This window comes from Hemicordylus capensis, chromosome 5 (assembly GCF_027244095.1).
Source record: "Hemicordylus capensis ecotype Gifberg chromosome 5, rHemCap1.1.pri, whole genome shotgun sequence".
In the NCBI taxonomy this organism is placed as follows: domain Eukaryota; kingdom Metazoa; phylum Chordata; class Lepidosauria; order Squamata; family Cordylidae; genus Hemicordylus; species Hemicordylus capensis.
In genome coordinates this window covers 205,733,297-205,758,134 of record NC_069661.1, presented here as the reverse complement: position 1 = coordinate 205,758,134, position 24,838 = coordinate 205,733,297, and the positions used below count along the sequence as shown (strand labels likewise).

Here is a 24,838-nt window from a genome sequence, read left to right as displayed (position 1 = left end):
GAGAAGCCAGAGAAAGAACTTGAAACCTTCTGCTCTTCCCAGAGTGGCTCCATCCCGAGAGGAGTATCTTACAGTGCTCACACTTCTAGTCTCCCATTCATATGCAACCAGGGTGGACCCTGATTAGCTAAGAAGACAAGTCATGCTTGCTGCCACAAGACCAGCTCTCCTCTCCCCAGGTCTGCTCAACTGTTGTATCCCTGGCCTGCTCAATTTAGGCCCCCAGCTGTTTTTGGACTACAACTCCCATAATTCCCAGTCACAGTGGTCAATAGCCAGGGATTATGAGAGTTGTAGGCCAACATCTGCAGGAGGGCCAAAGTTGAGCAGTGCTGTTGTACCCACATGAGTTCAGAGGGCAATAAAGATGGTCATGGATCTAGAGAACAAGTTCCAGGGTATGGTCAGCCCTTTGGTCCATCTAGCTCAGTATTGTCTACACAGACTGGCAGTGGCTTTTCCAAGGTTGCAGGCAGGAGTTTCTCCCAGCCCTATCTTGGAGATGCCAGGGAGGGAACTTGGAACCTTCTGCTCTTTCCAGAGGGGCTCTATCCCCTAAAGGGAATATCTTACAGTGTTCACATGTGGTCTCCCATTGAAATGCAACCAGGGTGGACCCTGCTTAGCTAAAGGGACAAGTCATGTTTGCTACCATAGGACCAGCTCTCCTCTTCAAATACCTGAAGGGCTGTCACACAGAAGAGGGCAAAAACCTGTTTTCTGCTGCCCTAGAGGGCAAGACTAAATCTAATGGGCTTAGGTTACAGGAGGGAAGATTTCATTTGACCATTAGGAGAAACGTCTTAATGGAAAAGCAGCTTGGCCATGGAACCAATTACCTATGGAGCAGCTAGAGGTCTTAATGCAGAAGCCGTCTACTGGGGATCATTTTGTTATGGATTTCCTGCACTGGCCGTGGGTTGGACTAGAGAGCTCATAAGGCACCCTCTAACTTTCTAATTCTATTGTAGCTGAGTGTTTTGCATGCAGAAGGTCCCAAGTTCAATCCCTAGCATCTCCAGGTAGGGCTAGGAAAGACTTCTGTCTAAAACCTTAGAGAGCTGCTGCCAGTCAGTGTAAACAATACTGGATAGACCAATGGTCTGACTAATTATAAGGCACTTCCTATACATATTACCAATAGCTGTTGACAAAACAGGGTGGCCCAAGATATTGTAGCACCTGAGAACATAAGAACAACCCTGCTGGATCAGGCCCAAGGCCCATCTAGTCCAGCATCCTGTTTCACACAGTGAAACACTGTCTAATCTGCTCACTGCCTAATCTGCTTTCTGAGGCAACAGCTTCACCTTGCCTCATGAAAAGGTCACCTCTGTTAATAAACCAATACCTGTGTGCACAAGAAAGATGTAACCAACACTACAGTGCAATATCCGATTTGAAGATTAAAATATTAAGATGATGGTGGCCACTGTGTGAAACAGGATGCTGGACTAGATAAGCCTTGGGCCTGATCCAGCAGGGCTGTTCTTATTAGATCCTGGGATTCAGTGCAGTTCAGAACGGTGTTTTGAATATGCACACCCATTTCCATCATCTTAATATTTCAATCTTCAAATTGGATATTGTACTGTAGTATTAGTTACATCTTTCTTGCAAACACAAGTATGTGAGATGTGTATACATGAACTGGTATTTGAACCTGAAAACACAGAATGACCTGGTTCACACAGTCATTCAGATCTAGGTTAAATGTGGATTACTGACATTAGCATGATAGTGTGTACATCTGGAGCATCTGGAGGCCAAGACAGGAATCTCAGATTCACCTCAGACCATAAACCACCTTGATGCTAATGCTGGTAACCTACATTAAACCTATATTTGAACAATATGTGTGAATCAGGCCAATGTATCTTGAATAAACATGTATACCGAACTTTATTCCAAGATGTTAGTATTCCTATTACAAACAAGCAGACAAACAGAATGCCAGAAATGTGTCTTTTGGCCAGTGGAGGAACTTAGGTTGCAAGGGGAATTTGAGTTTCTTAACCCCATTTATTTCTAGTAAAGCTGATTCAGGGTGCTGAGGGCATTTGCAGGGGAAATTTGGTGGGGTTGGTGGGTAGGAGAAGGGTACATAACCCTTCTTCTACCTGTCTCATCTCCCCTGAAAATTCCTTCTTCAACAGTCTTGTATACTGGGCTTCAAAACTGAAAATAAGTTCTGCTGAGGTAGAAGTGTCCTCAGGGGACATTTGAAGGGAAGAAATAGTGAGTAGACTATAGATGAGGCACCCCCACCCCCCCGATGTTAGTTCTCCTCTGCAAACCCTCATTTATATAATCTCAGCATCAGTTTGGCAAGACATGTTTGCTAAGACAACATGTATATGATAACCCACAAAAGGCAAATGTGCTTGCTTTTGTTCCCCATCTCTGAATGAAACCAAACCCAGGGCCTGGAAGAAAATCTCTTTATCACGGAATGGAAACGTAATGAAATGTATAATTTCCTTAATTTAACTTAAATCTTGCCATACATATTTTCAGCAACATTACAGGGGTAGAGTGGAGATGCCTATATTTTCTGTAAAATCATTTTTTCAAGCCTCCAAATGTAGACAATATTAAAATGTGCTCTGGGCTTTTGGCATCTTTCCTTTTCCTTTTAGATACACCTTTGCGGTAAAGCATCTGCCATTGGCTCAGGCCACTTTCTTGCCTTTTGTCACTGGATTAAAATAGTTTTCAAAATATAGACACAATGACTATAAACATTTATAATCCTGTTCATGTGAGCTCTGCCCTTTTATAACACTGTTATCATCCACATGATTATAATCATTTAGTATTTGCTCTAACTTGTTTGCTTATCTCAGTTTCTATAACTAGAAATGCAGCTAAGGTGACATTTGCTACATGCTTAATTTTCAGTGCAAACTTTCATAAAAAGTAAAAACATGTCTTACTTCCTTTACTGCTATCATTTACTTTAAACACGACAACATGTACAGTATGTGCCTGTGTCTAGACAGGAACACAGAACTACGCATTTAATCTCCTCCTTGCTAACTCCGCCTTCTGACAATAACAGTCATATGTTGCTGAGTGTTACAACTCGAAGAAACTTGCCTCTATCATACATTTTCAGCAAACTGATATTCCTCATGTTCCCATTACAGCTTAATATCAAGGAAAATGGCAAATCATCTGGAGACACCTTAAAGACTAACAATTTTGTTTTAGCAAAAGTTAGAGGAGTTGTTTTTTTTAAAAAAACTAGAACCCACTTTATCAGAAGGAAAGTAGCAATCATTCTTAGAGATGGGTTTGAATTCAGTTTGACTCTTACACTAGAGCCAAAACATAAACAAAAGGGGGGAAAGGTAGGGGAGGAACAAATGTAAACAACAACATATTTTGACTTTGATGCTTATCGTGCAGGACATGTATCAAACTTCACATTTGCTATAGCATTGTATTATTCCACAAGTTTTGAGAAGTGACAGCTTCAGACAGTATGGTTTTGTACTTACTTTCCTAAAGCTCTGGTGCTACTTCCAGCTCCTGTTTCATTGGCTCTTATGGCAAAGCACCTGAAAAAGCTCAAAAAAGAGTTGCCATGATACTATATGATCATTTCACTTTTTGAAAGATAGGGATGATGAGGGCTGCTATGCATGAGATGACCAATATATGTAAGTTGCTTAAAATTTTTCCCCTGGCAACTGTCTCTCTGTTGCAAGTTATGTGCCTCCATTTGATGCACAGATTGTGGAATTTTTTCCACTCCACTGCCATTCTTTTTTGCAAGGTTTAATGTTGTAAATAAAAAAAAAAATTCTGTTCCATGTGGTGAATTGTTGCATTCTAATAGGGGATAATTCAAAGTGGCTATTTATGTGTCAGTCATTTAGTGTGTCCATGTGGCAATCATTTTATACATATTGTCCCTCTATTAGATATAGAGAAATATGAGATAGAAGACTCGAAAGGGTGGACAAATCTGGACAGGGGTGGACAAAATCTAGCACAAAATGGGTGTTATGTAACTATTACGTAGCAGTAATCGTTTATACAGGTGATCGAATGCTGGCTCATAATAACATGAGGACAGTAGATATCACGTATATTCATTTCATTGCACGCCCTTGCTAGAGGGGGCCACAATTGACTCTTGCTCTCTGCACTGAGAAAAAGCCTCACATTATCAGGGTACACCTTGAAGCATGAGATGTACCTGCAACACTATAATATTAAACAGGCCAGAGGGAGCAGGAAGATGAGTTGAAACGATAGATGCTAGGGCTATGGGGTAACATATCTGGAGAGACATTATTTATGACAGATTATGGCAGAGGCGCTCTTACCCATGGACTTCGGGGATGATGTCCAGGGCTTCTACAGCCCCTGGGCCACCCCAAATCCTCTTTAGTGTCCTGGGTAGTGTGATCACCCAGCCAAGCCGAGCATGATAATGCTAATTTATGGCGTGGTGTGGCCTCCAAAGGCTTATAGGCCCAGGGTCCAAAATTTCATAGGTGCACCTCTGGATTATGGATAATTGTGAGGCTTTAAAAAAAAACCAAAAACAAAAACACTTGGGGTGAACTCTGAGACAAAACAAGCCATGGCTGAAGAGGAGGGTGGAGGAGATGGTTGAAAGATAGACTGGAGTACAGGATGGGAAAGCCAGCGTGGTGGTGTAGTGGTTAGAGTGCTGGACTAGGACCGGGGAGACCCAAGTTCAAATCCCCATTCAGCCATGATACTAGCTGGGTGACTCTGGGCCAGTCACTTCTCTCTCAGCCTAACCTACTTCACAGGGTTGTTGTGAGGAGAAACTCAAGTATGTAGTACTCTGGGCTCCTTGGAGGAAGAGCGGGATATAAATGTAAAAATAAATAAAATAAAATAAAATAAATAAAATGGGATGAAGGAAAACTTTGGAAAGAAGAGATGTGTTATGGTTACCAATGTCTATGGGATGTAGAAGTAAAATCAGGGACAGAATCTGTGGAAAAGGTAGAGTGGTGAGAAGATGACCCGTTCTTGTGAAATAGGGCAGCGGTGCCTAAATGGAAGATTTAGTAAAGGAGAGGAGAGAAGAGCTGGTCTTATGGTAGCAAGCATGACTTGTCCCCTTAGCTAAGCAGGGTCCACCCTGGTTGCATTTGAATGGGAGACTACATGTGAGCACTGTAAGATATTATTCCCCTTAGGGGATGGAGCCGCTCTGAGAAGAGCATCTAGGTTCCAAGTTCCCTCCCTGGCATCTCCAAGACAGGGCTGAGCGAGACTCTTGCCTGCAGCCTTGGAGAAGCCGCTGCCAGTCTGGATAGACAATACTGAGCTAGATGGTCTGATTCAGTATATGGCAGATTCCTATGTTCCTAATGGCACAACACCTGGCTGAGGGGACAGGGAGACCAGTCACCCCAGGAGAGGGCTATGGCGGGAAGCAAATGCCAAGGCCGAGGGAGAAGGCAGTGAGGCGAGAGGTGGCCCGCTGCCGTTCAGAGGGCGAGCGAGGGAAAGGAGAGTGTGGGGAATCCCTCCTCGCCTTGCTGGGGCTGTCTGTCAGGCTGAGGCACCTTCGCGTGCCGCGATGTGACAGCGGGGAAAAGTCAGTGGTTTTGAGGAATGCTGCGAGGTGGAGAGTGGGGAGGGGGTGGAAGAAGGGAGGCGAGCCAGCCAGGCAGAGGGTGGCTGCTGCTGCTGCTCCGGGGGCAACCTTGCCGCCTCCTCCCCCCCCCCCGCCGGCCCAGGCCTCCTAGGGCAGAGGCGGGTTCATGCTGGGAGAGACGCGGGTGGCTGCGCTTGCCAGGGAGAGGGGTGTGTGTGTGATAGAGAGAGAGACGAAAGGCGGTCTCTATTCCCCACCGCCGTTTCTCCCTCAGTGGGGTGGGGTGGGGAGCAGAGCAGCCCGGCCCTTCCTTCTGCTGCGGTTGAGGCTCCGCCGCTGCAGTCCTAGGAGCCGCCGCCACTCCCCTCGCAGGGCTGTCATCGGAGACAAGGAGACAAGCCGGGAGCGGCGGCTGGAGCGCGGGGTCGGCGCCTCTTCTTAAGGCACCTGGTCGGGGCTCCCGGGTGTGCAGCAGGCGGAGGAGGAGGAGGAAGCAGTGGAAGCGACTGCAGCAGCCCTGCGCCAGGCTCGGCGGCGGCAACAGCCAGGCGTGGACTGGAGGAGGAGGAGGAGGAGGAGATGCTCGCAACAGGGCACGCCACTCGGCTTGGCTGGAAAGGTCCTCCGGCTGGAGCGCCGCGGGAGCTGGTGGCGATGTAGCCTCCCTTCCACTGCCCTTGGCGGCCGGTGGATGCCAGACCGACCTGGGAAGCTTCGGCTCCGAGCTCCATGCTTTTTGCCCAGGAGCTCCAACATGGGGAGCCCTTTCTGGCACCTTGTTTTCCTGGGCTGTTCTGCTGCCGCTGCAGGTTGGTCTCCTCTCTCTCTCTCTCTCTCTCTCTCTCTGAGCTCCCCCCGCCACCCGCCTTCCTCTCCCTTTGGACTCCTTTCTGTAGTTATTTGCAGGTCTGCCCCGGCGGGGGTTGGAGAGGATTTGCTCTGAGGAAGGGCTGCTCTCCGCAACCCAAGTGAACTGCGCGCGGTTGAAGCTTGGAGGATTCTCCACCAGCAGTGCACCACCACCCGCAGCGAACAAAGCTGCCGGGTTGGGATGCTTGGGCGGGACTCTAGGAAGCGCAGCTTGTTGCTTGCAAAAGCAACGTTGGGAGGCAAAACCAGACTAGGAGCCCTTCTCTCTCTCCTCCACCTTCTCTCTGCAATGCCTCCGAGGTAAATGAGATAATATGCCTTTCCCAAACAGTTGCTGACTCTTCAGTGGCTTCGTAGAAGTCAAGTGCAGTGCAAAAGAGACAGAAAAACATCAAAATAGGAGGGCGGGGGAAAGAGGGCAGACACTAGCTTATTATCCCAAGAGCTAAACAAACACTCCCCACACACAAACATCTTTTCTATTCTGCTGGTGAATCATAGAGCACTATCTTGGGGAACTGAAATGTAAAAGCATCAAATATAGGGGGTGTCACCACCTATAAAGTGATTGTGCCCTTGTATTTCCTTTCTACATTGGAAAAGTGATAAACTTTGGAGTAATGGGCATTAATCTTACACAAGAGCCCTATTCAGACAGTATGTTGTGCATGGGTGTCTGTACACATGTATGTGTGTTGTGTGAATCACTGTTCCTATTTTCATTTTAACCTGGATGCAGGCAAGGTACAGATAGGAAGTGTAATACTGTATGTATACTGAACTTAGTGTGAATAACTGAGTGTACAGGTCTGTATGTGCATACACTGCACACGGGTTGCATGTGTATTGATGCAACCTCATATAATCCAATATAAAAGTGGGATGGTATGAGCCCAACTGGCATCTAAGAGAAACCATTACACAGCCATTTTATCTGATATAATCAGCTGTCCAAGGTAAGCATTTAAACTATAAATGGGATTTTTAAAGGGGTTTTAAAATGAGCTAAATCTGTAGATTGTGGGGGTTTTTTTAAATAGTGGCAGGGGAGATTTTATTGTCTACAAAAGGTTTGCACATGTAGATAAATAACACAACACCCTAAATATGTAAAAGAGAGATGTGGTGAAGTCAGGACCTGTTCAGTTTACATGGTTTCTAAAGTTGGAATAACACCTGAAAATGATTCCTATTAATAGAGAAAATTGCTCTCTGATGACCTTGTGAATTGCAACATCCCTGAATACACAGTGCCTATAAGCAACTTACATATTTCCACCTGCATCCAGTCATGAAAGTCACATACTGGCAGCTTGCTCAATAAATTATGTGAGCTGCCTCTTGTCAATTTAAATAATGATATCTAGGAACTTCCATGCAACCACACTTATTTCAACTTTTCTTTGTATCAGAATTAGACAGGACAAGGACCAAATAACATGCTGTAAAGAAGAATTATGTCCTAGCACATATAAAATAATTTCCACCTGTACTTTATAAGCTATTTTATCAGTTTGACTGATAAAAAGCCAAACACCTACTATAAATTCTTTCTGAATTGGTTGCTATCGTTCTTTATGCACAAGTACAAGTTTTCATAGATCTACAGTGAGATAAACACCTGGACTGGACTGACCCTTACTCCCCCATGGTGTTTCCCCATGGTGACTCAGCCATTGTTCTTCTGACAAAATAACACATACGCCTTCACGAATGTAAATGAGCCTAAAGCAAGGGGAAAAGGAGATCCAAACCAGAAAGATAACATTCATTCATACCCTCATGGCAAGAATGAATGCTTGTTAGTCTCTGCATTTAGTCTAGTCTGCAACAGATAGCGCTGAGAATGCTGTTTCTACCACTTTAAAGTCTTACTGGTAGAGATCTATTAACCATTAAATAATTCCATTTTAGCTATTGCCAATAGAGAGTGGACTAGGGAAAGGATATGGATTATCAATGAATTGGTCAACAGTATTTCTGTTGCCTAGAAAACAAGCTTCATTCATTGTGATAGGAAAAGGAGTCTCTTTCATAAAGCTATTTTAAAACCCTTTGCAGAAGATTATATACAAATACTTTGTAATATAGTTTCTTTTTAAACAAACCTCATTATTAGCTTTTAATATGAATGTAATACAGGCAATTTGTAAAATGGATAATGAAATATTACAATGGCAAGCCTATTTTGACTGAAAAATGCTTCAGCAGGAAGCTTATGATTTACCCCTGAATGTTTTACAGGTGAGTCATGCTGTGCCTTGTGCGCTCTTGCCCATTACTACACTCTTCAGTGGCATGTATTGAATATAGGCTGGGAGCTAGTGTGCAGTTAACCATAAATATGAAGAGAAAGAGAGAGAGAGAGATTTACCTCTCTGAGAACAGAAAACTCCTTTTATGACTTCTGGTTGACAGTATTAAGAATTCTTATTTTCTAAGCTGTCATTTTGCTGCATTCTTGTATTCTAGATAGCAGAATGCCAGAAAAAGTCATATCTTGCAACTGGGAGCCGTCTCTGTCCTTCACTCAATTTTTATCATATGTACTGTTTTTGATAAACAGATTTGTACTGTTGAGTGTGTAAATCTTAGCAGGCTAAAAGTATCCATACTAGAGTAGCATGTACATTATTCTTTGACTCCATGACAGTGCAGCTTACCACCAAATGAGAAGGGAGATAGACAAACCTATCCTGACATAAAACCCAATGAAGTAAATCAAAATATGGGATCAGAATAGAAAATTTCTAAATTATTCAGCATCTTTTAAAACATTTTAGTATCCTAAAAGTAAAGTTGAATGACAGACTGGTCCTAAATATTTTCCAACTTTTATTTGCTACCCTAAGGACTAGGGGTGTACATCGACCGTTTGGCATAGTTTGGTCCAAATTCAAACCGAACAGTGGGTATGCAAACTGGTTTGATTGAACCTATCGGCTGGGTTGGTCAGTTTCACAAACCAACTCGAAGCAATTTGCAGTCGAACTGCTCAAACTGGTCCAGTTCATGACCGAACCAGTTCTGTACAACCCTACTAGGGGCTAGATACTTGGCTTAAAATACAAAAGCTGAGATTTTTAGAAAGCTACATTTCATCCTAGATTGCACACTGTGTCATCCGTGTGGTCTCATGGAATATTCTTGCTTACAATTTAATGATAAATATTTAATTTGTTAAATAGGAGGCCATTTTTTAAAAGTAGGTCATTTTTTTCTGCTTCAGATGTTTGTTCTACAAGAACATTATAAAAGGGCGAAAGTTACTATGGTAAACGTTCACCTATTTATTCAGCAGGTAACTTGACTACATTGCATAATGACACTGAAGAGTCTTAAAGAGCAGACAGCATTGTAAATTAAGCCCATCCATGGCAGGCCTGGTTGATAAGACACGTGATAATAATGCTTACTTCCTTACTTCTCAGGGGAGCTGTGCAGATTAGTTAATGTTTGTACAGCACTTTGAAAAGGGCTGAAAGTTATTATGTGACTTTTATAGTTATATTTATTTTTCTTTGGTGACATAAGTGTACCTATGCATTTGAGCTAGGAAAGGCCCATTTTGTTCTTCAGCCTAAAACACTCTGTTTTATTATACTTAAACTCCAATCCTGAACATATTTATTTAGAAGCAAGTTCAATTTATTTCAAGTTCATTTATTGTATGCTAAGTATGCTTAGAACAAGAGTTCTAAAGAGAAGAAGATGCAAGAGTAAAAGTGTGGAGAAGGAACCAGCTAGGATAGAAAGGCCTCAGCAAAAGTATGTTTAAAATGCTGTCTAAATACAAAAAATGACTTGGTTGTCTGAATACTGAAAGAAAATGAATACCAAACAAAAGTAATTGAAAGAGAAGAGATGCAAAGGCAGAAAATTGAACTTTTTTTGCTTTTTAAAGAAAACTCATTAACTTTTAATACGAACTGTAGGTTTGTGAAGTAACAAGAAACCAGTTGGATGAAGTAAACTGGTGTATAAAGAAAGAGAAAACAAAAGATAAACCAGAGCAATAGAATGTAAACAGTTGTAGACCAAAATGAACTTACTGTGAACATACCGTACTGAAGAAAAGGAAGATGATGAAGGAAGAGAAGGGTGAGGTGATGTGATCAAAATGTAAACCAGAGTAAGCAAGATGAGCAGCAAAGTAAAAGATGGAGAATAGAGATGGGAGATGGGAAACAGGAAAGAAGGACATAACAATCAGAGGTGCACCTAGGTAATTTTGGAGCCTGGACCTAGAGGCTTTTGGCGGCCCCTCCTCCCCTGCAAATTAAGCATCATCATGTTCGGCTGGGCAGCTACACCACCTGGGACAGACTAATGAGGATTTGGGGGGCCCCAGGGGCTGTGGAGGCCCTGGACTCTGGCCTGGAAGTCCAAGGGTAAGAGCACCCCTGATAATACACAAGATAATTTTTTAAAAATCAGTAATTAAATACCGCCCTGAGCCATTTTTGGAAGGGCGGTATAGAAATTGAATAAATAATAAATAAATAAATAAATACAGTGGCTGACATCCAGACTAAGGAAGTGCCAGTGCAGTGAATGTGAAATATGTTCTATGGGGAGGAACTATTTTCAGTGATCTTCCCTTCATTCTGAAGTATTTCCCCTCTAAGGGCCGCATTTCCCTTTCCTGCTGCACTGGGGCTTCCTTGATCTGGATGTCGGCCAACAGAAGATGGATGAAGAGAGGACGGCCTAGAAAGACTGAGATATTGAAAACAACAAGAGTAGGCAGTGGCCTGAATGAAAGGAAGAAAAGAAACAAAAGGAAGAAAGGAAGAAAAAAGAAGCATCTGAGAAGAAGGACGTATGGGTAAATTATATCAGAGCTCAGCAACAGTGAAAAAGAAGAGAAGATGGAGAGTCCAATTTTAGATGAATTGCAAGAACGTGAAAAGACAACCAAGGAGAAACAGCAAGAAAATAGTCAAAAAATGAGAAAAAAGATGAAGGATCTGGCATAGAAAAATAAAATGACAGATAATTTACACAACAGTTTTAGCTAACTTGAAAGCAGTTACAAAACAAGCTACAGAAGACCAAAAAGAGACAAATACAGACCTGAATCTTGGGGTACTCCAATCAGATAAGAAAAAAGAAGAACCAGAATCAGAACCTGAGAAGAAATATCCTGAGAGATATTAGGCTAGTTCACATAATCAGTAACTGGGTAAGACAAGCATTTTACCCAAGTTTGAGAGCTGTGTACACTCCTGTTTTGCAATCATGTGCAAATAAAAAGCAAGGTAGGTGGTGGGGGAGTGATTGTGTGCAAAGCTCCCATTGGGTAGGAAGGCATTTTGTCCAACTCATTAAATAGCTGGGTATAGTGCTGGGTAGGATGGAGACCTCCTACTCAGCACGAGCTCACACACAATCACTTCCCTTCCTCCTACTTTGCTTTTACTCATATGATCACAAAACAGGAGCACTCACAACTCCCACACTAAGACAAGTGTCCTGCCCAATTACTGACCTTGTGAACTAGCCTATTATATCATGAAACTCAAGACAACATAGAGACGAGAAGATAATGATCCCCAGCCTCAGAAACAAAACATATCTAAAAGAGGAAATACAGGAGCAAGAAAGACTCTTGAGATTTAACACTTCAAGGCTATTCACACGCATGTGCAAAACTGAGCTAAGGGCGCCCAGCCAGGTTTTGCATGTGCATGTGAACTGCCAGGATCGGGCCCGATCTCAGCGGCTACACAGTGGCAAACCCGCCTGAGTAGCCTCCCTTCAGAATGAGGTTAAGGGAACGAGCTCTCCCTCAACCTCATTTTTCTGCTTGTGTGTCAGCCGCGGCTGTTTGCAGCCACGACTGGCACACTCAGGGGGGATCCCAGTAATGCACTGCGCTCTTACATGGCGCATTATTGGAGCTCCGGGGAGCAGGGCAACGTGTGGTGTGCTTCCCTGCACCCTGACCCTTGGAGCTGCAGAGGGAGCCGCTGTTCATCTCTGTGAGTGATCTGCCCGTCCAGGGAAGGAGCGGGGATCATCTATGAGGAGGGTGAGTGTAACCCGCTCTCCCTGCAGACTGCCCCGGAGCTCTTCTCACGGATCATGAGCAGAGCTCCTCAGTGTCACATAATCTTAACCTCTTCTAAGGAGGTTAATCTTATCCACAGGATCTTGCATGTTTTAACAAAACTTCAGTCTCTAATCTGTGCCTCAGAGTTAAATTCTACTGCTGCCTTTGTGTTATATTATTCCAATCCCAGTTCTGGATAGGAACCACTTGTAGAAGGATTCTTTATGCAGTTATGTCCTTGGGCAAAGTCAATGGGGCCGTTTACACGACCAGCCCTACTCAGGCTTTCACAGTCCTATGTGGGTAGAGCTGGTCGTACGGAGTGCTGGGACACAGACTTATTCTGGCGGCACCCCCCCCCCACACACACACAACAGGTAGCCTGGGTTTTCTATCGAGGCTAAAAGTGAGTAAGAGGATGTGTACATGCCCTCTTACTCCACCACGTGCTCATGTGGCAGCATGGACTGCTGGCAGCCTGTGTGACCATAGAGGCTGAGGGAAAGAGTGTTCCAGCCTCAGGAATGACTGCAATGCACTGTGTGAACAGATTGGTGCATTGTGGGCTTCCTGGAGGCCAGGCATCCTTCCCCTGACCTCTCACCATGTGCTCTCTGCAGCAGTGCTTGTGTGGTAGTTCAGCAAGTGGTGGTCATGTGGGTGAAGGTAGGACAGATCCTGCCTCCTCACCACCAACCTCTGCAGCCCAACCATTCCTCTATCCACTCAGTAAAATCACAAAGCATTCAAGTATCTAGGGTAGTTTAAGTTTGCAGTATTATTCCATTTAGAACTTTAAAACAAAGACGTTATTTTTACAGATAACATGTTGAGGCAGAAAAATACAAGTGACAACAAATTTCAAAAGATACAAAATGGTAAAAATGTTTTTATTTTTTTCCAGCTAGTTCTAAAGGTAAAGTGTGCCATCAAGTCGATTTCGACTCCTGGCGCCCACAGAGCCCTGTGGTTTTCTTTGGTAGTATACAGGAGGGGTTTACCATTGCCTCCTCCCGTGCAGTATGAGATGATACCTTTCAGCATCTTGCTGTATCACTGCTGCCTGTTTCCCATAGTCTGGGAAACATACCAGCAGGGATTCGAACCAGCAACCTCTTGCTCCCTAAGCAAGTTACTTCCCTGATATAGTAGCAGCAGGGATTCAAACTGGCAAACTTCTTCGTCAAGCATTTCCCTGCTGCGCCACTTAAGGTGGTTAGCTAGCTCTATATTAGTCTTACTATGCTAATCTGTGACTTGGGTGACTTTAGACAAATATACTATATCTGTAATATGGGAATAATGGTACTAGCCTACCTTAAAAGGCGAACCACTTTAAACACCTGTAATGTGCTCTAAATGAAATGTGCTACTATTAAGAATTATGTGTCTACAAAGTCCTTGAACCAGACTTTTCATAAACTGAAGTTTTTCTAGAATCACATGGCAAGCAGAACCATCAGAACAAGCTATTTGATTATTTGCTACATACAGCCACTCTGTATTGCCCTCCCATCCCAGATATTAATAGCCAAAATTTATGTAGTGCCTGCACATGAAAACCAGCACAGAGGAAATATTCAAATGATCTACTACCAGGGGCGTAGCAAGGTTGGAGGGGGCCCAGAGACAAGATTTTAAAATGGGCCCCTCGCTGATATACACACACAAACACACTTCACAATATATCGTGCACTCACACTCGCATCCCCATTATGAATACGGTGAATATATAGTTCACATTGAATCTACTTTTTTTACTCTCTGCTCCTGCTGATCTCCAAGAGACTCAACATAATTCATAGGGGGTGCAACATGGGCAGGTGGGGAGTCATATGATGTGCCTCTGGCGGGCCCCTCGAGGCAGTGGGGCCCCAAGACGACTGCCTCCCCTTGCCTAATGGTAGTTTTGCCCCTGTCTACTACTTTATGCCTTAGGCAGCGTCCCCCTCCCTGAACTTTAGATTCTTGGTTTTGGGACTAGATAGGCTTGGATTGTAAAGAGGGAACACCACTGTCCCACACCAGATTCTCTGATTCTGAGGAACTTTACTGTTTTCTGCCACACATAGCATTAAAGTAAAAAGTTTGCCATCGTGTCAGTGTCAACTCCTGGTGACCACAGAGCCCTGTGGTTGTCTTTGGTAGAGTACAGGAGGGGTTTGCCATTGCCATCTCCCATGCAGTATGAGATGATGCCATTCAGCATCTTCCTATATCGTTTCTGCCTGATATAGATGTTTCCCATAGTCTGGGAAACATACCAGTGGGGATTTGAACCAGCAACCTCTTGCTCCCTAGGCAAGTTACTTCCCTGCTGCCATTAGGTGGCTCACACATAGCATTACAAAAGATTAGGCATTCACTTGTTATCTAATTCTGCGGTTCCCAAACTTGGGTCTCCAAATGTTGCTGGACTACAACTCTCATCATGGCCATTATGGCTGGGGGTGATGGGAGTTGGACATCTGGGGACCCAAGTTTGAGAACCCCTGAATTAATGTGTTCCGTATTTTTGTATCAACAAAGCAGGAAGTATTTCAAGAACTAAGTTAGGAGGTGGGCAATTCACATTCCTGTGCTAGGGTGGTAGGGTTGTAATGGCAGCTTGGGAGCACACACAGCTCCCAAACCTGGGTAGAACACTGTTTTTGATTGTGTGAATTGCCTCTTTGAGTCGTGGCATCCCTCTTCCCACATGTCTATGAGACTGGGACACAGTATCCTGTGCTGGGATGGTAGGATTTCAGTACCAGCTATGTATCTGTCTGTGGAGTCCCGTCACCAGGGCTCCGGGAGCACTGTTAACAGGTTTGCTCTGAAGTGTGACCCCCTGCTAACTGGGCTAAGAGACACCTTTTTAAAATGGTGATTCTCTTTATTTAGTAGGGGGAGAGTAACTGGCCCTATCCACCCCCAGCACAGTACCTCCAGTGACTGTTGCTGGCATCTATCTTACATTTCTTTTTAGATTGTTAGCCCTTTGGGGACAGGGAGCCATCTTATTGATTGATTGATTGATTGATTGATTATCTGTGTAAACCGCTTTGGAAACATTTGTTGAAAAGCGGTAAATAAATATTTGTTGTTCTAGTTGTGTGGTAGTTACCATCCTTCTAGAGTGGATGTGCTGTGGATGGGTGTAAGGCGAGTCTGAATCTTAAAATACATTGGAGCTTCACATGACTGCACACGCATGGTTGGGTATGTATGTGTGGGGGGGAGAAGGCAGGGTTGATCCTACCTTCCCCCAGATGACCCTTTGCAGCCCACATGACCAGTGCTGCCAGGAGCAATATGGATGACAGTCCACGCTACTCCTGGCTGCGCTGGTAAACAGAAGCTGGTGCTCATCATCCCGGCCTCCATGAATCCCACAGAGCACCACACGATGAGCACAGTGCACTGGGGGATTCCCCCAGGGGACGGAAACTCTAGGCATCCATCTTTGTGTCAGCGTGAGCTGCAAGCAGCTCACCCTAATACACAATCCCGGAACTGGGCTAAGATCCACATTGATCCCAGCAGTTCTCATGGACCGCCAAGCCCTGGCATGGCTGTGTACACCTGGACTTGGCTGCTTGTGAGAACAGCCTCAATATGGTGTAGTGGTGGATGCAGAAGGCAGTGCGAGGCAGCTTCAGTGGTTGTGTTCTTCTTTTAAATAATTTGTTTCAACTGATACTTTAAAAAAAAAAAAACTTGGGCCACCTCTGAAGTTGGTGTAGTGTTAGAACATCATTGGGGGCATGGCTGGTGTCTGGAAAGGGTACAGAGATAAGTCAGCTTCTCCCTATCTTGCCCATGACACACCCATATCCCCCCCTCACGTTGGGGCCTCTGGTGGCTGAAATTACTCTAGCAGTGCAAATAGACAAGTACAGCATTCTGCCAGCATGGCAATACAGATATTCTGGCATACCAGTGAGTTATATCTTGGGTTCTGCTGACCCAAGTTTTCACTGGATCCTATACTGTTTAAATCATTGTTTAGAAAGCATAGAATTGTGTACTAAGGCATGTTCAAATCTTTCATATAATACACTTTTTGAAAAGCTTTTTTATTTCTAGGTCTCCAAGATCTTCCTATCTTTCCTTCTAAGTCTATGTAATTCTGGGCCACTTCTTACGTACCCAGCCACCTCCAAGAGAGATCTAGTTGGTTGGCACTTAGGACAGGAGGCCTTCTAGTGGTAGTTGCACAACTCTGGAGCAGTCTCCCTAGAAAGATTCAACTGGATCTCATTCCCATTTTTAAACAGAAGCTGAAAACAACTTGTATTCCGTTTATCTGCTGTTTTAGTAATTGCTGTTTTAGTAATTGCTGTTTTAGTAATTGTTGTGGTTAGTGATTGTTTTCCTGTTTTATAGATTATATAATTTTGTCTTAAGATATATATTTTTGTATGAATTGTAAGCACCTTAGGCTGACTTGGATCAGGAAAGGCAAGATAAAAATATGTTAAACAAACAGTGAAATTCAAGAGAAAAGCTGTATGACTGGAGAAGTGTACTTCATTTCAGGGATGAGCCTGAAATGTTTCGGCACCTCTTTGGAGCAGCGCCGAAACACTTTGGCTCCCTGGTGCCAAAATGTTTCAGCGTGGGGCAAGGGATTCCCTTAAGGGGAAGTGGGCAGGCCCTACCTGCCCGTCCTCCAAGCCTCCGCCAGCCTGCCGCAGCACTGTTGAAGCAGAAATACTTCCGTGCAAGTTGCAGCTTGTGCCACTCGCCCCTTTAAAACACCATGCCATGGCGATGGGATGTACCCCCTGACATCCCTCATGTGGCGTTGGCACGTAAATGGCATCTGTCCTGTTGCTGGCCCCGCAAGTGGTGTTGATGCATGTGCAGACGCCATTTATGTGCCAGTGCCGCACAAGGGATGCCAGGGGACGCATCCCATTGCCGCAGCACAGTGCTTTAAAGGCCAAGCGGCACAAGCTGCCGCTTGCATGGAAGTATTTTTGCTTCAATAGCGCCGTGGTGGGCCGGTGGAGGCTTGGAGGGTGGGCAGGTAGGACCTTCCCACCTCCCCTTAAGGGAACCCCTAACTGCCCTTGGATGTGCACCCAAGCAATTTGGTGCACATCCCTGCTTAACTTCACTGTTCTAAGTACAATTTCTCTGGTAAACAGCAAGAGCCATCAGAGGTGTACCTAGGTAATTTTGGAGCCTGGACCTAAAGGCCTTTGGAGCCCGCCCCCCTGCTAATTAAGCATCATGATGCTCTGCTGGGTGACCATACCACCCAGGACAGACTAAAGAGGATTGGGGGGCCCTGAGGGGCTGTGGAGGCCCTGGACTTCAGCCCCGAAGTCCAGGAATAAGTGCTCCTCTTAGAGCCATTGTTAAATACTGGAATATTGTTGAATACGGGAACGAAGGTCTCCTTCATCACTTCTATGTACCTCAATGGAACAGCACTGCATGAGAACAACTCTGTTCAAACTAATGTGCTTTAAGCATTGCATTAGCCACTCACTTTTTGTTGGGAATTCTCTCTGGTAAGAGATACCCTTCTATTACAGCAGAGTGCACAGAGGCAAAACACAGCGGAGTCTGCCTAGGCATGCATGTATGCTGAGAGTAAAAGAAACTTGGAGCCAGTTCATAGTTTCAAATCAATATTTATTGGTGAACTCCATTCTAGATAGTAAAGTGGAGAGACAGGATCTCTAATCTAGCTAGCTAGCTAGCTGGATGCAGAGGGATGGTTTCTGCATCTCTGAACACATGGTGCAGGGAGAGAGGAGCATGTGTGTTGCAAGGGAGAAGAAAGGGAAGAAGGAAGTAGCAGGAAGGAAGTCCCTGAGAGTAGCAATCTACATATCAAAGGGATAGTGTCAGAGCAGTAGAGAAGGGATGACCAATGTCTTGACCCCTCCAGCCCTCTGACTCACTAATCTGTCCCCCTCTGTAATTGAGATATGAGACAGCGCAGAGTCCTTCACTTCCAACACTTTTAACATATTGGCCTACATCCAAATGGTGTGCTTGTGCAAAGATGTTGCACAGGTGAGTTTCACTATGTCAGGAGCCTACTTTCCAGACTAGTGTTGTGCTTAAGTGCAAGGGTGTTGCAGAAAGAAAAGAACGATTGTTCAAGACTAGTCTTTGCACTAGTAAAAGGTGTTGACCAGTTGCACAAGAGCTATCCCATAAGATCACTACCCAAGACTGTTCCACGAGATTATTGCACAACATCATTGAGCAACAAATGTTCCATAAGGTAATTTACTCAAGACTATTTCACAAGATCATTACATAACAACTGTGACATGACACTTGTTACATAACCTTGTAGCACAACCTTGTATATGACCCAGAGAAGGTCTATCACTAGTAATTGCCAAATCATGGAGCACAACACCATGGAGCAGCTCCGTAACCTTGTGCAAGCATAACTTTGTTCATTGCACAAGTGCACCATTAGGATGTCAGCCACTGTTTTTCTTTATACACTTTGTGCAGGTCAAGTCAAAAATGTATTCTTCTGCCTTCTTGTGTCATAGGAGATTACCATGCCAGAACTTTAGAAACATAGGAAGCTGCCTTATACTGAGTCAGACCATTAGTCCATCTAGCTCAGTACTGCCTTCACTGACTGGCAGCAGCTCTCCAAAGCTTCAGGCAAGGAACTTTCTCAGCCTTACCTGGAACCTTCTGCATGCAAAGCAGATGATAATAATATGTGTTAATTTATTATGCTTTTTCCTACTTAGGGCTGAGCAGCGTGGTTGGAGTTGGATCCCACAGCGAGAAAGTGTTCAATCCTCGAATGGGAAACCTAGGGCATGGACGTAAGTTGTGGACAGATACAACATGTGGGGCCAACGCCACAGAATTCTACTGTTCCTACAGTGAAAATACAGACCTCATATGCAAGTGGCCTAAGTGTAGCAAATGCAACTCAATGCATGCCCATCTGGCTCACCCACCCTCTGCCATGATTGACTCTTCCTTTCGAATGCCATACACATGGTGGCAATCAGCACAGGGGGTGCATAGGGAGAAGATCCAGTTGAACTTGGAAGCTGAGTTTTATTTCACTCACTTAATCATGGTGTTTAGGTCTCCAAGACCAGCAGCCATGGTTCTGGAACGGTCTCAGGATTTTGGGAAAACATGGAAGCCTTACAAATATTTTTCCACTAATTGCTCAGCAACCTTTGGACTGGAGGATGATGTAAACAAGAAAGGGACAATTTGCACTTCCAGATACTCCAGTCATTTCCCCTGCACTGGAGGAGAGGTGAGTTCATTAAGAGATCAAACAAGTAAAATCTGGCTTTAGATTCATCTTAGCAGCTGGTTTTACATTCCCCATAGTATATTTATATTGTTGTAAGCAGTTTGTTTTAAATGGTATTTGTTTCTGTTTTTTACTTGTGTACCACAAGAAGTTCTTGGATGGGGTGATATGAAAATGTAATAAATAATAATAAATGTAATGCTCTTTTTTATAGTTTTAAGCGATATATATATAAAATAATGTTAGGCACTATACTTTTGTTTCTATAGTTTAATTATTATATTCTATATTTTGCTGTGTCTCTTTCCTGTTATAGCTCAGAGAAAACAAACTAATGAGGCTTTGTTTACATGTGCATACTGTATGATTATAGATTTATTTTATTATAGATTTAACAGTGATTCTCATTTGTCTTTATGCTAATTATGAGTGAAGAGAAAAATATCCTTAGCTATGGCACAAATGTAAGTTTGGCAAGTGAAGCATAGCGGTGAATTACTTCACATCAGTCCACAAGTCCACACCGTGCTGAGCTGTGCTGGGTCTTCCAAAGCCTCCTAAGTGTCCTTGCCTGTCCCCAAACAGCATTTCATAGGCTCAGTTGTTTAGCATAGAGGAAGGAGTGCATGTATTGCATTATTCAGGAACCACATTGTGCAAGTTCAGAAATTAAAAACCGGGACAAACTTCAGCATGCTAAGAATCTCTTTCTAATTTTTTGAAACTAGGGTTTCTAGCCACTAGGATTGCAAGGATGGGCTTGAAAATGAGTGAGCATTTCAGGAGCCAAAGTGGGGAGGGGGTTGGGATACTATGAGTAGTTCTTTGTCCCTTCTCGTGACAAACAGAACTTTGCATAATATGGTTACCATATGAAAAGTTAGCAAATATATACATGCAAATTAGCATAATTTTTACAAGTTGCAGGAGACAGTGCCATTTTTATTTTTTGTAGTACTGAAGCAGCTGCAGTGATCAGTTTCCATGAGAACATGTACCAGATCAGCAGCATCTTCTCAAGCAATACCGTCATCCCTCACCAATCACGGGTTTCCCGATTGCGGATTTGAGTATCCACGCCTGGGAAATTGTGACCAGTCTCACCAACCGCAACCTGAGTATCTGCGGTTTGGTGAGATTTTTTGGTTCTGGGGGGAATTTTGGGGGTTGGGGTCATTTCTGGGGGTCATGGGGCAATTTGGGGTGGTTGGGTGATTGGGGGGTTTGGGTGCTTTCTGGGGGTCAGGGGGTCATTTCTGGGGATCAGGTGGTGATTTTGGGGGGTCAGGGGTGATTTTTTCTTTATTTTGTGGTCCTTTCGTGACCACGATTCCCCTAACCCGCTGTTTGCCATTGATTTCAATGGCTCTCCAACCACGAATTCACCAGCCACGAGGTTTTCCAGGAACGGAACCCTCGTGGTTGGAAGTGGCGAGAGATGAACGTATATGATAGAGAAAGGCAACATTAGTACTTTTCCTCCTGTTCCCCTGGATAGAAATGTCTTAGGTCCTACATTGCTTAATTCTGATATATGGCAGTTGATGTAAGTACAGTGTTAACAACAAATGGGTAAATTATTATTTATTTATTTATTTTATTTAGTACGTTTCTGTACTGTTCCATATAGAGGTCCCTGGGCGGTTCAGCAATTACTATTGCTGGTATAACATTCCCAATTCTATAGATGACAAAAGCTCTTTTTATAGATTGCTCACTAAGCAAAAGGCTTGCTTTGCAAAAGGGTCTGCAAAAGTCTTTTTGAGGCAGTTTTGAGGTAGGTTTATCTCTCCTCTCCTCCACCTACAAGCATAAATTAGCTGCTAGCAGTGGGATATTCCTCAGGCGAAGTGTCACTCTGACAGGCCTACTAAAGTCCTATTCATATTGCACTTAGCATCTAAGGTCATCTTTCTCTTTCCTACATAGGTTCTGTTTTTCCTAAAATATGCACTCTAGAACAAAATATTCATCAGGATTTCACAGCAGTGGGTAAAACTGCCTTTCCTCTGCACTCCTATTAAAGCACAGAAATGCCACAATCCAGCACAAAGTTTAGACGGGCATCAACCCACCAAAGTCAATGGTGTAAGTGCGCCCAGTTCTGTGCTGGACTGCAGCCAAAGCCTGCATTCATTCTCTTTCTTGTTAAAGCTTCATGCTTGAACTGCATATTCACTTCTTTTTTCATTATGACCATCAGGTCTTAATACAAAAGTCATAATACATCCCAGAGTATGGTCCCAATTCTGTTAAGCAAGACCTTTTTTCCCTTTCCTTTTAAAAAAAGTTCCTAAATGTGCAACATTCTGTTTGGATGCTTTCCAACACTACAGAAAAGATGTCTTCATTATTTTGCATAACTGCCTTGTTTTTCTTCTTTGTACTTCACTCGTTTTCCATAGTCACAGTTTTGATCCACTTGGTGTCTTCCTCCAGACTGCTGGTAAAAATGATTTCATAATGTGGAGACTTGAATAAAGCTTATGACCCCGTGCCCATAATACCCAGCAAAACATCTTGTGGTGTCACTTTCCTCTGTATGTGAAGGCCTTGTTTGGTTTACTACTAAGTGTAATCATTTTCTGTTGTCTCTTCTACATGTCCAATGGCTAACCTGTGAACAAGTGATTTTTGATGGAGAGTAAGTGCTTTCCTGGTTTAGGTGCAGTTACAAAGAGTACAAATAAACTTATTTAAATGCTGAGGCCACTATAACAAGGAGAAATCATTGCAACTATTTGAGTATGCAGGCTTGCAAGTTAAATAATAATTAGCATTTGTATAGTGTTTGCAAATGCTCAAAGCACTTCATCTGTACTATTCTGAAATGCTTGCAATAGCTATGTAAGATAAGTGAGTATTATCCTCTCCATCTTGCAGATGGGGGGCTGAGGCTGGAAGAGAGTGGCCTGCTGGTGGCCATGGTAGTGGGTTTATGGTAGGGGCAAGATTTGAACTGGGCGTTTCCTGATTCATAGCTCAGACACCTGGCCACTATGCTACACCTACTAGAGGTGTGCACAGACCGTGGTCCAATCCATGGTCCAAATTCAGCCAGGTGGAGGCCAGGTGAGTGACAGAGATGTCGCCATGCCGCCATGCACAGGCTGCTGGGGGGAGATGCCGCCATGCACAGGCTGCTGGGGGGAGCGCCACCACTGCAGGAAGCTGCCTGCAGTGGCAGTGACGGTGCGTAAGGAATTACTAAACACCTGAAGCTTTTTCTTTTAAAGGTGTTGCTTTCTGCCCAGTGCTGCCCTGAACCGCTGGACCGGTTAGAGGTTCAGCCAAGCCGGACTTCAGACCGATCCAAATTCAGACCGCAGATCAGACTGCAGTCTCTGCACACCCCGAACACCAACTCTCTCAAGAATGAGTTGAGCTTTTAGAAGAATCAGATTTTGCAGATTATCTGCCTCCTTGAAATCCTTCTAGTGAATAATTAGAGTTTGATATTATGCAGTGCATTTACCCCCCTTAATCTGCAATACAAAATGGCAGGCTCTAAGAGAAGACTGCATAACTTTGGCCCTCCTGCAGACGTTGGACTGCAACTCCTGTTGTGGCTAGGGATGATGGGGCTGAAGTTGTGTAGTCCTGCTCTAGAACTAATGTTTATCCTAACTCAGAATAATTAGCCACTAGGACTAATGCTAGCACTCCTATACACTCCTTGTAGAAAAGACAGGAGCACAATTGCTTTAGAAACAAAAGTAATGTAGCAACTCCCAACAGCTACTTCCCCAGTGTCCCTAGAAGATCTGCTGTCCTCACATTAATCATGAATGGAAGACACCAGGCAAAACATGGCATTGGTGCAGGGCTTTGATGATGTCACCTGACACATCTTCATCTCATCTAGCCACATGGTTCCAGGTTCGATCCTTGGCATCTCCAGGTAGGGCTGGGGGTGGGGGAGGAAACCCTGCCTGAAACTGTGGAGAACTGCTGCCAATCAGTACAGATAATACAAAGCTAGAGGGCACAAAGAGCTGATTTGTAGAAGACAAATTCATATGTTTGAGTATTCTATACCCCCCCCCTTCTCTCTCGGAGATATCCTCTCTCCAAAGGGATATCTCCAAATTGGGTGCATGGATGAAAAAAATGGCAAATGCGGTTCAGTGTAAGCAAGTGTAAACTGATGCATGTTGGGGTAAAAAAAACCCTACTTCACATATACACTGATGAGATCTGAGCTGTCAGTGAATGACCAGGAGAGAGATCTTGATGTTGTGGTGGACAGCCCGTTGAAAGTGTTGACTTCGTATGTGGCAGCTGTGAAAAAGGGAAATTCCATGCTAGGAATAATTAGGAAGGGGATTTAAAGTAAAAATGCTAATATTATAATGCCCTTATTCAAATCTATGGTGCTGCCACATTTGGAGTATTGTGTACAATTCTGGCCAATATATCTGAAAAGGCACATTGTAAAACTGGAAAAGGTCCAGAAGAGGGTAAACAAGATGATCAGGGGCCTGGAGCACTGAAAACAGAGTTCAGGATTGATAAGGGGAAAGTACCTTCTGGGGTTGTGCAGATCAGGAAACAAGCAGCAGCAGCAATAGCAGAATGCAGCAGTTCAGGCCCAGTAATGCAATGAAACGATGTTGCAGGAACATTCACAAGCTTTGCAGATTCACATGCATAGCTGATTCAAAATCTCATCACCAAATGTTTCATAGCTGATTCCCTCATAGATACAAAGAAATGGTATATTTGTTTAACTAAGACTTTATTGCAGGAACAACTCCATTTTCTCCTTTTCTTTTTCCTCCCTTTTCTTTTTTGACTCTACCCACCCCGCACTCCCTACAGAATCCCCATTGGGGCAAAGTTCTAATCAACAAACATAAAGGACTACTAGAAGATAGAATACAACAAGCACTTTCCTTATGAGGCAGGGTTACAACATCTGGGGCTTTTTAGTTTAGAAAAAAGGTGGCTATGGGGATTGGGGAGACATGATAGAGGTGTATACAATTATGCATGGAGTAGAGAGAGTGGACAGAGATAAATTTTTGTCTCACACACACAACACTAGAACCAGGGGTCATCCCAT

The 24,838-nt window shown here is 43.9% G+C and overlaps 1 protein-coding gene across 9 annotated transcripts in view; it reads left to right on the top strand.

Annotated features, from left to right (window-relative positions):
• The window catches only part of NTN4 (netrin 4), a 132,976-nt gene that overhangs the window by 40,258 nt on the left and 67,880 nt on the right, over positions 1-24,838 (top strand). For 6 of the 9 annotated variants that reach the window (XM_053251258.1, XM_053251253.1, XM_053251254.1 and 3 more), the window contains one exon: positions 19,244-19,773. In XM_053251258.1, the coding sequence (XP_053107233.1) occupies positions 19,300-19,773 (474 nt within the window). In that variant the 5' untranslated portion in view covers positions 19,244-19,299. Of the gene's footprint in view, positions 1-5,522; positions 6,403-19,243; positions 19,774-24,838 lie in introns of those variants that run through there. The other 3 variants (XM_053251259.1, XM_053251250.1, XM_053251251.1) reach the window with 2 other exon arrangements.